The sequence below is a fragment of the Chiloscyllium punctatum genome, chromosome 26 (genome assembly GCF_047496795.1).
Source record: "Chiloscyllium punctatum isolate Juve2018m chromosome 26, sChiPun1.3, whole genome shotgun sequence".
Lineage (NCBI taxonomy): Eukaryota > Metazoa > Chordata > Chondrichthyes > Orectolobiformes > Hemiscylliidae > Chiloscyllium > Chiloscyllium punctatum.
The window spans coordinates 3517340-3532589 of record NC_092764.1 but is presented as its reverse complement, the minus strand read 5'-3'; the positions used below and the strand labels follow the sequence as shown (position 1 = coordinate 3532589).

The 15250-nt window shown below is 53.2% G+C and overlaps 2 protein-coding genes across 6 annotated transcripts in view; one reads left to right on the top strand and one right to left on the bottom strand.

The window, feature by feature from the left end:
• The window catches only part of kiaa0513 (KIAA0513 ortholog), a 173303-nt gene that overhangs the window by 55533 nt on the left and 102520 nt on the right, over positions 1 to 15250 (bottom strand). For 3 of the 4 annotated variants that reach the window (XR_011964224.1, XR_011964225.1, XM_072595778.1), the window contains exons 1-3: positions 7958 to 8063; positions 6393 to 6569; positions 3949 to 4088 (exon numbers count right to left, since the gene is read on the bottom strand). Coding sequence is in view for 2 of the 4 variants with exons in the window: in XM_072595778.1 (XP_072451879.1) it covers positions 3949 to 4088; positions 6393 to 6519 (267 nt within the window). In the remaining 2 variants the exon portion in view is untranslated. Of the gene's footprint in view, positions 1 to 3948; positions 4089 to 6392; positions 6570 to 7957; positions 8064 to 15250 lie in introns of those variants that run through there. The other variant, XM_072595780.1, reaches the window with a different exon arrangement.
• Positions 8487 to 15250, top strand: part of LOC140496250 (uncharacterized) — a 31708-nt gene continuing 24944 nt past the window's right edge. For both annotated transcript variants that reach the window (XM_072595774.1, XM_072595773.1), the window contains exon 1: positions 8487 to 8640. In XM_072595774.1, the coding sequence (XP_072451875.1) occupies positions 8541 to 8640 (100 nt within the window). In that variant the 5' untranslated portion in view covers positions 8487 to 8540. The remainder of the gene's footprint in view (positions 8641 to 15250) is intronic.

Genomic DNA, 15250 nt, shown 5'->3' with positions numbered 1-15250 from the left:
AGTTTGACAGACATAATTTCCCATGCACAAAGCCATGTTGACAATTTCTAATCAGTTCTTGCCTTTCCAAATACATGTACTTTTGACATCAGACTCACCGGTCTATAGTTCCCTGGCTTGTCCTTACCACCTTTCTTAAACAGTGGCACCATGTTAGCCAACCTCCAGTCTTCCGGCACCTCAACTGTGACTATCGATGACACAAATATCTCAGCAAGAGCCCCAACAACCACTTCTCTAGCTTCCCACAGAGCTCTCGGGTACACCTGATCAGCTCCTGGGGATTTATCCACTTTTAACCATTTCAAGACATCCAGCACTTCCTCCTCTGTAATATGGACATTTTTCAAGATGTCACCATGTATTTCCCTACATTCTATACCTTCCATGTCCTTTTCCACAGTAAATACTGATGCAAAATACTCATTTAGTATCTCCCCCAACTCCTGCAGCTCCACACAAAGGCCGCCTTGCTGATCTTTGAGGGGCTCTATTCTCTCCCTAGTTACCCTTTTGTCCTTAATGTATTGTAAAAACCCTTTGGATTCTCCTTAACACTATTTGCAAAAGCTATCTCATGTCCCCTTTTTACCCTGATTTCCCTCTTAAATATATTCCTACTGCCTTTATACTCTAAGGATTCACTTGATCTATCCTGTCTATACCTGACATATGCTTCCTTCTTTCTCTTAATGAAACCCTCAATGTCTTTAGTCATCTAGCATTCCCTATACCTACCAGCCTTTCCTTTCACCCTGACAGGAATATAGTTCTCTGGACTCTCGTTATCTCATTTCTGAAGGCTTCCCATTTTCCAGTTGTCGCATTACCTGTGAACATCTATGCCCAATCAGCTTTTGAAAGTTCTTGCTGAATACCATAAAAATTGGTCTTTCTCCAATTTAAAACTTTAACTTTTAAATCTGGTCTATCCTCTTCCATCACTATTTTAAAGCTAATAGAATTATGGTCGCCAGCCCCAAAGTACTCCCCCACTGATACCTCAGTCACCTACCCTGCCTTATTTCCCAAGAGTAAGTCAAGTTTTGCACCTTCTTTAGTAGGTACATCCACATACTGAATCAGAAATTTTTCTTGTACATACTTAACAAATTCCTCTACATCTAAACCCTAACACTATGGCAGTCCCAGTCGATGTTTGGAAAGTTAAAATCCTCTACCATAATCATCCTATTAACTGAGATCTCCTCACAAATTTGTTTCTCAATTTCTCTCTGACTATTAGGGGGCCAATAACACAATCCCAATAAGATGATCATCCCTTTCTTATGGATGTAGGTTTGCTCACTGAAAAGTTCATTTCCAGATGTTTCGTTACCTTACTGGGTAACATTTCAGTGAAGCACTACTGAAAATTTCTGGCTTCTATTTATACGTTTGGGTTGATGATGTCATTTCCTGTGGTGAAGTCACTTCCTGTTCCTTTTCTCAGGGGGTGGTAGATGGGGTCTAACTCCATGTGTTTGTTGATAGAGTTCCAGTTGGAATGCCATGGTCCTAGGAATTCTCATGCGTCTGTCTGTACCTCGGACTAGAGAATCCCATAACACAATTGATCGCTTGGAAGCCGACGTACCCCTCATTGCATTAGAGCCAGTCTCAATACCAGAAACTTGGCTGCTCATGCTACATACCCTTGAGTGTCCATCATAACCTACATTTTCCAAAACAGCATACTTGTTTGAAATGGGGATAGCCACAGAAGACTCCAAAATGACTTGCCTACTTCGCTTATCTTTCCTAGAGTTAATCCATCTTTGTGACTGTATCTGTGACTCTCCCACCTTCCTATAACTGCCATCCATCACATCCCCTTGCTCTTGTAAATTCCTCATTGCCTCTCCCATCGATCCATTTGATCTGATAGGATTCGCAACCAACGGCATTTATTGCAAATATAATCCTCAGTAACCCGTAAACTCTCCCTAAACTCCCACATCCGACAAGAGCAGCATAACACTCTACTAAAGGACATTTTTGCTGCTTTCAATCTACGACCCAAAACATAACACTGTCTTATTCCTCTACAAAACACAGCTCCAGGTTAAATTATTACTTATGGCTTATATTTTAAGTTTAATCAAGAGACATAGTTTAATCAAACATATAATCAAGAAAGAACCCACTCTACTCACTACTGCAGACCTATTGTAAGGCCATGCTTAAAATCCACTTATCTGCTTCTGTGCTGTGACCTCTCCAAACAGGTTCCTCTAAGATCAGTTATGAATTTCACTGTTTTTTAATTTTTCCAGATGCAATCTGATGTCCAGCGATACATGAGTCCAACAGCAAAGGCAGTAACTGCTAACTCTGTTAGTTAGCAGTGTGGGTTCTTTCTCTCTCCTGCACTGACCTCACGATGTGCTTCCTTTGTCTGCTCCTCTCCCTTTTAAAACTGCTGTTGTTTTGACTTTTTTTTCCAAAGTTCCAAAACAATGCAACAGCATATAAAACAGTAATTGCTGCTCCTGGAATTCGAGGAAATCACCTCCAGCACCTAAAATACCTCAGGAAAGGAGCAGCTGTTACAGCCAGAAATTTTTCCCATCCTCCATCTTGGATTACCCAGAATCCCTATTTGCAAGGTGAAAAGCTTTTATAAAAGGTGACTTTTTTCAGCAATACTCAAATTAAAATGACTGGTGATAAATTCCTCCAGATTCTTTGGGATGCTGTCTATTTTTGTTAAGCTCCACATTATGTCATACCTACACAGAATCAGACCATACTCCCCACCTTCTCCATCAATCATAGATTTAGATGGGGAAAAGATGGGAGGAGGCTTGCATCGAGCATAAGCACCAGCATGGACTGATGGGCAGAATGGCTTGTTTCTATACCATATGTCCTACATAATCCTGTGAGTCAATGCTAGCTTTCTGTACAGCAATCCATATAGTCCCAAATCTCCATTCTATCACCACAGTCTTACAGGTTCATTTCCATGAAGTGCCCACTCAGTTTCCTTTTGAATCAATTTATCACATCCTCTACCATCCTGGGAGACAGCAAGTTCCAGATCATTACCACTTGCTTCTTAAAAAGGCTTTGCCTCACATCTCTCTGATATCCTTTGGTGGTGGTTGGGAAGGAGGGTTAATTGAATCCATTCTTTTGAGTTATAACAATGAGACCTAGAGAAATGAAACTGAACAAGCTACAGAGGCTACAAATCAGAAACAAAAACTGAAGTTGCTGGAAAAGCTCAGCAAGTCTGGCAGCATCAGTGGAGCAAAATCAGTGATAATATTTTGGGTCCAATGACACTTCCTCAGAGAAAATGAGTTGGGGTTTCAGCATTGGTCTATTTTAGAAATAAAAGTGTTGATGGGTTGAATGCTTCCTGTTCTTGTGTAACTCCAGGTGCAATCCCTGGGACACAGAGTTCCCAATTGGGGATTATTCCTGCTTCTCAGTGCAGGCATGTTGTGGTCAATTTTTACTTTTCCACTGCAGCCTGAACTGACATGCGGTGACCTTGCACAAGCCTTCAGTCCAAACCGAGCTGCTGGAAATGCCTGGTCAGTTTGCAAGGCATGGTATAATATTGGTATCAGAAATTGTGTCGAGTGCTGGGACACATCAGGTGCCTATTAGGTAAGTATCATGGTGCTCTCTCAGAATTTCCATCATTGTTTTGAAGGGAGTGTAAAGTAACAGGAAGGTCCATCTTGCATAATATCTGGCTCCAAACTTTTATCAATAGGGTTTGAGTGTAGGCTGAGCATCTTCTGGTCACAATGTGGTATTCAAGGATAACAGCCAAAGGAAGGAACAGGTAAATTTTCTCCACTGACCCATGTCTACTTAAAAGTAATATTTTAATTTTATTTAGAAAAAAATAGGTTTGAGAAATTTGGAACCGAAGTTAAATTGAACTCAATCAGTTTCACTGTGCAGGGAAGATCCCACCTACATACTTACATTTCGAAATCGGACAAGCTTCCTTTTATATGCATTTCCAGCCACAAGGTCTGCCTCAGAAACATACAAGACACACAGACGCTTGGAGATGTGGAAATCAACCAGACCCAAACCATCTTCAAAAATAACTGTAATCCGACCTACAAAGAAAGTATATCCAAAGGATGGCTGATTAGAAACAAAAACAGAAAATGCTGGAAAAGTTCAGCAGGTCTGGCAGCATGTGTGAAGAGGAATCAAAGTTAATATTTTGGATCCAGTGATGTTTCCTCAGAACTGATGGAAGCAAGGAAAATGTTGGTTTGTATGCTGAAGATAGGGTGGGAGGAGGGAGTAAGGAGTAAATGATAGGTGGGAATACAGCTCAAACAGAGGGAAGAAAGTTGGTTGATTAGGATCTGTCGACAATCAATTTATTTTGTGTGGTTTATTGTATGTTCAAGAGAGTCAACTTAGGAACATAGGAATGGGAGTAGGTCATTCAGTCCCTTCAGTTTGATCCACCATTCAATAAGATCATGACTGATCAGTGGCCCAACTCCACATACCTACCTTTGGTCCATTTCCCTGAAAGCTTTGCTTAAAGATAATCTGATTTAAAATACAATTGCAACATTTAAAAGGCACTTGGATGGGTATATGAACAGGAAGGGTTTGAAGGGATATGGGCTGGGTGCTGGCAGGTGGGACTAGATTGGGTTGGGATATCTGGTCAGCATGGACGGGTTGGACCGAGGGTGTGTTTCCATGCTGTACATCTCTACAACTCTATGAACAACTGATCCAGCAACCATTGCTCTTTGTGAAAGAGTGTTCCAAACGTGTATCTACCCACCTTTTATTTCAAACTCCAGCAAGTTTTGTTTGGTCCAAAGAGAACAAACGGGAAGACAGTGGCATATGTGTCAAGGATTGAAATGATAGTTTCACCTCAATATTTGGTCAAGGAAATATTGACTCAGAGCTTGATGTCAAATCATTAATCTGACAGCACAAAGTGATCTGTGGGGTCCAGAGGGTCTGTGGAGAGTAGGGCTGAATATCACACTGAACTACACTATCCCTGGAAAGGAAAGAGTGTCTGGATAAGGAAAAGGTTTGAACCAGACATTGTTAAGGACGTCTAGGGTAGGAGTGCTGTGATGAAGAGCAAAGTCAAGATTAGAGATAAATTTGCTGTGGGTAGACAGGTCAGATTGCAACACTGAAATATTCTCATACAGCTGGACAAGATGGCAGGGAACAAGAAGTGACGTGAGTGGCACAGGGAATTCCCAGAGGACAGAAAAAAAATCAATGCTACAGTCCCATTCATAGAGTAATAGAGATGTACAGCACAGAAACAGACCCTTCGATCCAATCCATCCATGCTGACCAGATATCCCAACCCAATCTAGACCCACCTGCCAGCACCCAGCCCATATCTCCAAACCCTTCCTATTCATATACCCATCCAGATGCCTTTTAAATGCAGCAATTGTACTAGTCTACACCACTTCCTCTCGCAGTTCATTCCATACACGACCCTAAACCTTACACAAGAGGTTATTTATGATGTTTGCCTGGAGTGTAGCTGTATAGTGACAGATCATTAGCTGATATTATGGCACATTTGGAATGTCACTAGACTAGCAATCCAAAGACCCAGACTAATGCTCTGGGCTCATGGGCCCAAATCCCACTATGGTAGCTAGTGAAATTTAAGTTCAATCAATGCATCTGTAAATTGAGAGCTGGTGTCAGGAAACCACAATCATAAAAGTCTCTCCACTTCAATAATGCCTTTCAGGGAGGGAAATCTGTCATCCTTACTTGATCTGATCTAACTGTGATTGCAGACCACAAAGAACATGATCAACCCTTCACTGATCTCTACTACAGTTCAGCGAGCCACTAGGTTCAAGGACAATCAGGGATGGGCAAAACTGTTCACCTTGTCAGTGACATCGACATTTCATGAAACGAAAGGAAACCAGAAACTGGACTAAAGTATTTATAATCATAGCACCAAATAGAATGGAAACAGACCCTTCAGTAAAGCGCATCCGCACTGACCAAACATCCCAATCTGACCTAGTCGCATTTGCCAGCATTTGGTCTATATTCCTCTAAACTCTTCCTACTCATATATCCAGATAACTTGTAAATGTTGTAATTGTACCCACCTCCAGCATGTCCTCTGGCAGCTCAATCCATACAGACACCACCTTCTCTGCATGCAAAAGCTATCCTTTAGGTCCCTTTTAAATTTTTCCCCTCTCACCACAAACCTATGCTATCTAGTTTTAGACTTCCCTACCCTGGGAAAAAGGCCTTGTCTATTTACCCTATCTGTGCCCCTCATGATTTTATAAATTTCTCCAAGATCAACCCACAGCCTCGAACACTCCGGTGAATTTTGAAACACAAAAATGTTGAACAAGACTTATCTTGTACCAACTTACCCTGAAAACCTTGAACGAGTTCTGAACCTCTCCATTTCTCATTCACAATGACATGTCCACTGGGGACTGCATTAGCTCCAGCACGGACTGGGGTGCTTGACATACTGGAACTCATTGAAATTTCCATCACTGCTCTTGAAATCTTATAACACACATCTCACATTCTGTTTTACCTGTCTGGAAAATAACCAGAAATCAAGTTCAATAGGTTTCAAAATTGTGTAAAAGCTCAAAATCTGGATAAATGGTTGCAAATAAACCAATCCCTTTTCTTTACCAACACTACACCAGTAGTATTCTTTACGTTTATTGCGAATCAAAGAGAGAGTGTCAATCAGTGAGAGTCAAACTGTTACAAGAACTCAGGAAAACGTAAACAGTGCACCAAGTACAATTCATTTCCCATTTTGCTAGACAATGATTCATGATGGGGGATCAAAGGTTATGGGAGAAAGCAAAAGAAAGGGGTTGAAAAATCAATCAGCCATGATTGAATGGTGGAGCAGATTCAATAGGCTGAATAGCCTAATTTCTCTCCTAGGTCTTATGGTCAGCCAAAAGAAGACAGGGGTCCCATAGAAACAAAGGATAGATTTGAGGTTAGTTTGATTTATCTGATTTGATTTATTTACCACCATGTATTGTTACAATATTCAGTGAAAAGTGTTGTATAGTGTCATCACTCTCAGGCACCATCTTAAAAAACAGAAAAATAAGCTAAAACATAGAATATAAAGGTAGAAAAATAAAGAAAAAGTCCTTCTTCTTAAGCACTTCACCATGCAATCTTTCCACGTGAAAAGTTTCACCACTCAGTTGAAAAACCTCTCAACCAATCTTTGTGAGTGATCTAATCTGCCTGTACTCTCGTTGTTCCTTCCTCAGAGTCCTGGAACTTTACCCCTTTTTCAAGTATTTATCTAATTTTCATCTAAAAATTACTAACGAGGCTAATTCCATTAATCTTGAAGGTAGGGCATTCCAGAATGCAGCAACTTGCAGCACAAAATGCTTCTGAGAATGATCTGGAGTCTGTCTCTGGGTAGTCTCTGAACTTATGTCATTATTATTGTGAGCAATGTTGGAGGAGCTTCAAAAGAGCTTTACTGAATTGATAAAGAGCTTGCCGTAGGAGGACTCGGGATCTACACTTGATGAAGTTAAGAAAAGGGGCAGAAATCAGATTACAATTGACAGAATTCTGAGAGGACATGGAGAAGGTGAGAGACACGGACCCGAGGGAGCAGCCTGAGAGTGAAGGGACCACCTTTGGAACTGACACGAGGGGAGGACCTTGTTCAGCCAGAGGGTGGTGATTGTGTGAGAGACATGACTCTAGGACAGAGACAGATGGACGCTGCTGTGCTCTTCCAGCACCACTGATCCAGAGACAGATAGGCTGATGGTCAGGAAGGGCCGCAGGGGAATGGGCCTGACACACAGCAGCCATGAGCGGATGGCGGAGCAGACCCAATAGATTCTACCCCCATATTTAAAAACAAACACCTCTTCATACTGAATATGTAAAGGCTGACCGAACTTCCAAATCCGTTATGAACTCTCACCTCAGACTCAGCTCCCGCCGAGCGCACTCATTGGACAGGACCACGCGGGCAGCGATTGGCTAGAAAGCGTCTCCCGCTCGTGAGTGGGCCACTGGATAGCGCGGCCTGATTGGTCCGCAAGTCAGCGACATGCCTGGCCAATCACGTGAAACATTGGTATCACGTGACGGCTTCGGGACCGGGGGGGTGGATCATGGGGCGGGGCGTAGCTGAAGGACGGGTCACGGGGAAAGGACGTGGCTGAGCTTGGAATGGGCGGATCGGTGGAGGGGCCCGCAATGTGGGGGCGGGGTCTCAAATCCATAGGCGGGGCATCGGGGGCATGAACGGAGTCTCGGGGCCGGGGCGGGTCTCGGTTTGAGGGGGCGTGGCTCGGGTGCGTGGTCATGGTGAAGGGGGCGTGGCTCGGGTGCGTGGTCATGGTGCATGGGGCGTGGCTCGGACGCGTAGCCATGGTGAAGGGGGCGGGGCTCGCGGCTGGGGCGGGGCTCGGGAAGGGGTGGAGCCTGGCTCGGGGCGGGGCGGGGCCTAGGCACGGGCCGGGAGGCCGGGCTTGTCGGGACATGTCAAAGGGACGGCGGCAATGCCACTGGAAGAGGCTTCACCCCGGAGGGCTCTCCCCAAACTACACCAATGGTTACTCGACTACAGCAGCCGGCACCGTCTGGACTCCGTCAGCCGGAGTGAGTAAGAGAGAGGGCCCGGATACTGGTACCGTCTGGGCCCTGGTACTCCCTCAGCGCTGACCCACCGACAGTGCAGCACTCCCTCAGCACTGACCCTCCGACAGTGCGGCGCTCCCTCAGCACTGACCCTCCGACAGTGCGGCACTCCCTCAGCACTGACCCTCCGACAGTGCGGCACTCCCTCAGCACTGACCCTCTGACAGTGCAGCACTCCCTCAGCACTGACCCTCCGACAGTGCAGCACTCCCTCAGTACTGACCCTCTGACAGTGCGGCACTCCCTCAGCACTGACCCTCCGACAGTGCGGCACTCCCTCAGCACTGACCCTCCGACAGTGCGGCGCTCCCTCAGCACTGACCCTCCGACAGTGCAGCACTCCCTCAGCACTGACCCTCCGACAGTGCAGCACTCCCTCAGTACTGACTCTCCGACAGTGCGGCACGCCCTCAGCACTGACCCTCCGACAGTGCGGCACTCCCTCAGCACTGACCCTCCGACAGTGCAGCACTCCCTCAGTACTGACTCTCCGACAGTGCAGCACTCCCTCAGTACTGACTCTCCGACAGTGCGGCACTCCCTCAGTACTGACCCTCCGACAGTGCAGCACTCCCTCAGTACTGACTCTCCGACAGTGCAGCACTCCCTCAGCACTGACCCTCCGACAGTGCGGCACTCCCTCAGTACTGACCCTCCGACAGTGCAGCACTCCCTCAGTACTGACCCTCCGACAGTGCGGCACTCCCTCAGCACTGACCCTCCGACAGTGCGGCACTCCCTCAGTACTGACCCTCCGACAGTGCAGCACTCCCTCAGTACTGACTCTCCGACAGTGCAGCACTCCCTCAGTACTGACTCTCCGACAGTGCGGCACTCCCTCAGTACTGACCCTCCGACAGTGCAGCACTCCCTCAGTACTGACTCTCCGACAGTGCGGCACTCCCTCAGCACTGACCCTCTGACAGTGCGGCACTCCCTCAGCACTGACCCTCCGACAGTGCGGCACTCCCTCAGCACTGACCCTCCGACAGTGCGGCACTCCCTCAGCACTGACCCTCTGACAGTGCGGCACTCCCTCAGCACTGACCCTCCGACAGTGCCCACTCCCTCAGCACTGACCCTCCGACAGTGCGGCACTCCCTCAGCACTGACCCTCCGACAGTGCCCACTCCCTCAGCACTGACCCTCTGACAGGACAGCACTCCCTCAGCACTGACCCTCTGACAGTGCCCACTCCCTCAGCGCTGACCCTCCGACAGTGCGGCACTCCCTCAGTACTGACCCTCTGACAGTGCGACACTCCCTCAGCACTGACCCTCCGACAGTGCGGCACTCCCTCAGCACTGACCCTCTGACAGGACAGCACTCCCTCAGCACTGACCCTCTGACAGTGCGGCACTCCCTCAGCACTGACCCTCTGACAGTGCGGCACTCCCTCAGCACTGACCCTCTGACAGTGCGGCACTCCCTCAGCACTGACCCTCCGACAGTGCCCACTCCCTCAGTACTGACCCTCCGACAGTGCGGCACTCCCTCAGCACTGACCCTCCGACAGTGCGGCACTCCCTCAGCACTGACCCTCCGACAGTGCGGCACTCCCTCAGCACTGACCCTCCGACAGTGCGGCACTCCCTCAGCACTGACCCTCCGACAGTGCGGCACTCCCTCAGCACTGACCCTCCGACAGTGCGGCACTCCCTCAGCACTGACCCTCCGACAGTGCGGCACTCCCTCAGCACTGACCCTCCGACAGTGCGGCACTCCCTCAGCACTGACCCTCTGACAGTGCGGCACTCCCTCAGCACTGACCCTCCGACAGTGCCCACTCCCTCAGCGCTGACCCTCCGACAGTGCCCACTCCCTCAGCACTGACCCTCCGACAGTGCCCACTCCCTCAGCGCTGACCCTCCGACAGTGCCCACTCCCTCAGCACTGACCCTCCGACAGTGCCCACTCCCTCAGCACTGACCCTCTGACAGTGCCCACTCCCTCAGCGCTGACCCTCCGACAGTGCCCACTCCCTCAGCACTGACCCTCCGACAGTGCGGCACTCCCTCAGCACTGACCCTCCGACAGTGCCCACTCCCTCAGCACTGACCCTCCGACAGTGCCCACTCCCTCAGCGCTGACCCTCCGACAGTGCCCACTCCCTCAGCACTGACCCTCCGACAGTGCGGCACTCCCTCAGCACTGACCCTCTGACAGTGCGGCACTCCCTCAACACTGACCCTCCGACAGTGCGGCACTCCCTCAGCACTGACCCCCCGACAGTGCGGCACTCCCTCAGCACTGACCCTCCGACAGTGCGGCACTCCCTCAGCACTGACCCTCCGACAGTGCGGCACTCCCTCAGCACTGACCCTCCGAACGTGCGGCACTCCCTCAGTACTGACCCTCTGACAGTGCGACACTCTCTCAGCACTGAACCTCCGACAGTGCGGCACTCCCTCAGCACTGACCCCCCGACAGTGCGGCACTCCCTCAGCACTGAACCTCCGACAGTGCGGCACTCCCTCAGCACTGAACCTCCGACAGTGCGGCACTCCCTCAGCACTGACCCTCCGACAGTGCGGCACTCCCTCAGCACTGACCCTCCGACAGTGCGGCACTCCCTCAGCACTGACCCTCCGACAGTGCGGCACTCCCTCAGCACTGACCCTCCGACAGTGCGGCACTCCCTCAGCACTGACCCTCCGCCAGTGCCCACTCCCTCAGCACTGACCCTCCGCCAGTGCCCACTCCCTCAGCACTGACCCTCCGACAGTGCCCACTCCCTCAGCACTGACCCTCCGACAGTGCCCACTCCCTCAGCACTGACCCTCCGACAGTGCCCACTCCCTCAGCACTGACCCTCCGACAGTGCGGCACTCCCTCAGCACTGATCCTCCGACAGTGCCCACTCCCTCAGCACTGACCCTCCGACAGTGCGGCACTCCCTCAGCACTGACCCTCCGACAGTGCGGCACTCCCTCAGCACTGATCCTCCGACAGTGCGGCACTCCCTCAGCACTGACCCTCCGACAGTGCGGCACTCCCTCAGCACTGACCCTCCGACAGTGCCCACTCCCTCAGCACTGACCCTCTGACAGTGCCCACTCCGTCAGCACTGACCCTCCGACAGTGCGGCACTCCCTCAGCACTGACCCTCCGACAGTGCGGCGCTCCCTCAGCACTGACCCTCCGACAGTGCCCACTCCGTCAGCACTGACCCTCCGACAGTGCCCACTCCGTCAGCACTGACCCTCCGACAGTGCGGCACTCCCTCAGCACTGACCCTCCGACAGTGCGGCACTCCCTCAGCACTGACCCTCCGACAGTGCGGCACTCCCTCAGCACTGACCCTCCGCCAGTGCCCACTCCCTCAGCACTGACCCTCCGCCAGTGCCCACTCCCTCAGCACTGACCCTCCGACAGTGCCCACTCCCTCAGCACTGACCCTCCGACAGTGCCCACTCCCTCAGCACTGACCCTCCGACAGTGCCCACTCCCTCAGCACTGATCCTCCGACAGTGCGGCACTCCCTCAGCACTGATCCTCCGACAGTGCCCACTCCCTCAGCACTGACCCTCCGACAGTGCGGCACTCCCTCAGCACTGACCCTCCGACAGTGCGGCACTCCCTCAGCACTGACCCTCCGACAGTGCGGCACTCCCTCAGCACTGATCCTCCGACAGTGCGGCACTCCCTCAGCACTGACCCTCCGACAGTGCGGCACTCCCTCAGCACTGACCCTCCGACAGTGCCCACTCCCTCAGCACTGACCCTCTGACAGTGCCCACTCCGTCAGCACTGACCCTCCGACAGTGCGGCACTCCCTCAGCACTGACCCTCCGACAGTGCGGCGCTCCCTCAGCACTGACCCTCCGACAGTGCCCACTCCGTCAGCACTGACCCTCCGACAGTGCGGCACTCCCTCAGCACTGACCCTCCGACAGTGCGGCACTCCCTCAGCACTGACCCTCCGACAGTGCGGCACTCCCTCAGCACTGACCCTCCGACAGTGCCCACTCCCTCAGCACTGACCCTCCGACAGTGCCCACTCCGTCAGCACTGACCCTCCGACAGTGCCCACTCCCTCAGCACTGACCCTCCGACAGTGCGGCACTCCCTCAGCACTGACCCTCCGACAGTGCCCACTCCCTCAGTACTGACCCCCCGACAGTGCGGCGCTCCCTCAGCACTGACCCTCCGACAGTGCGGCACTCCCTCAGCACTGACCCTCCGACAGTGCCCACTCCCTCAGCACTGACCCTCCGACAGTGCCCACTCCCTCAGTACTGACCCCCCGACAGTGCGGCGCTCCCTCAGTACTGACCCCCCGACAGTGCGGCGCTCCCTCAGTACTGACCCCCCGACAGTGCCCACTCCCTCAGCGCTGACCCCCCGACAGTGCCCACTCCCTCAGCGCTGACCCCCCGACAGTGCGGCGCTCCCTCAGCGCTGACCCCCCGACAGTGCGGCGCTCCCTCAGCACTGACCCTCCGACAGTGCCCACTCCCTCAGTACTGACCCTCCGACAGTGCGGCGCTCCCTCAGCACTGACCCTCCGACAGTGCCCACTCCCTCAGCACTGACCCTCTGACAGTGCCCACTCCGTCAGCACTGACCCTCCGACAGTGCGGCACTCCCTCAGCACTGACCCTCCGACAGTGCGGCGCTCCCTCAGCACTGACCCTCCGACAGTGCCCACTCCGTCAGCACTGACCCTCCGACAGTGCCCACTCCGTCAGCACTGACCCTCCGACAGTGCGGCACTCCCTCAGCACTGACCCTCCGACAGTGCGGCACTCCCTCAGCACTGACCCTCCGACAGTGCGGCACTCCCTCAGCACTGACCCTCCGCCAGTGCCCACTCCCTCAGCACTGACCCTCCGCCAGTGCCCACTCCCTCAGCACTGACCCTCCGACAGTGCCCACTCCCTCAGCACTGACCCTCCGACAGTGCCCACTCCCTCAGCACTGACCCTCCGACAGTGCCCACTCCCTCAGCACTGACCCTCCGACAGTGCGGCACTCCCTCAGCACTGATCCTCCGACAGTGCCCACTCCCTCAGCACTGACCCTCCGACAGTGCGGCACTCCCTCAGCACTGACCCTCCGACAGTGCGGCACTCCCTCAGCACTGATCCTCCGACAGTGCGGCACTCCCTCAGCACTGACCCTCCGACAGTGCGGCACTCCCTCAGCACTGACCCTCCGACAGTGCCCACTCCCTCAGCACTGACCCTCTGACAGTGCCCACTCCGTCAGCACTGACCCTCCGACAGTGCGGCACTCCCTCAGCACTGACCCTCCGACAGTGCGGCGCTCCCTCAGCACTGACCCTCCGACAGTGCCCACTCCGTCAGCACTGACCCTCCGACAGTGCCCACTCCCTCAGCACTGACCCTCCGACAGTGCGGCACTCCCTCAGCACTGACCCTCCGACAGTGCGGCACTCCCTCAGCACTGACCCTCCGACAGTGCCCACTCCCTCAGCACTGACCCTCCGACAGTGCCCACTCCCTCAGCACTGACCCTCCGACAGTGCCCACTCCCTCAGCACTGACCCTCCGACAGTGCGGCACTCCCTCAGCACTGACCCTCCGACAGTGCCCACTCCCTCAGTACTGACCCCCCGACAGTGCGGCGCTCCCTCAGCACTGACCCTCCGACAGTGCGGCACTCCCTCAGCACTGACCCTCCGACAGTGCCCACTCCCTCAGCACTGACCCTCCGACAGTGCCCACTCCCTCAGTACTGACCCCCCGACAGTGCGGCGCTCCCTCAGTACTGACCCCCCGACAGTGCGGCGCTCCCTCAGTACTGACCCCCCGACAGTGCCCACTCCCTCAGCGCTGACCCCCCGACAGTGCCCACTCCCTCAGCGCTGACCCCCCGACAGTGCGGCGCTCCCTCAGCGCTGACCCCCCGACAGTGCGGCGCTCCCTCAGCACTGACCCTCCGACAGTGCCCACTCCCTCAGTACTGACCCTCCGACAGTGCGGCGCTCCCTCAGCACTGACCCTCCGACAGTGCCCACCCCCTCAGCACTGACCCTCCGACAGTGCGGCACTCCCTCAGCACTGACCCTCCGACAGTGCGGCACTCCCTCAGCACTGACCCTCCGACAGTGCCCACTCCCTCAGCACTGACCCTCCGACAGTGCGGCACTCCCTCAGCACTGACCCTCCGACAGTGTCCACTCCCTCAGCACTGACCCTCCGACAGTGCCCACTCCCTCAGCACTGACCCTCCGACAGTGCAGCACTCCCTCAGCACTGACCCTCCGACAGTGCGGCACTCCCTCAGCACTGACCCTCCGACAGTGCGGCACTCCCTCAGCACTGACCCTCCGACAGTGCGGCACTCCCTCAGCACTGACCCTCCGACAGTGCGGCACTCCCTCAGCACTGACCCTCCGACAGTGCAGCACTCCCTCAGCACTGACCCCCCGACAGTGCGGCACTCCCTCAGCACTGACCCTCCGACAGTGCGGCACTCCCTCAGCACTGACCCTCCGACAGTGCGGCACTCCCTCAGCACTGACCCTCCGACAGTGCCCACTCCCTCAGCACTGACCCTCCGACAGTGCGGCACTCCCTCAGCACTGACCCTCCGACAGTGTCCA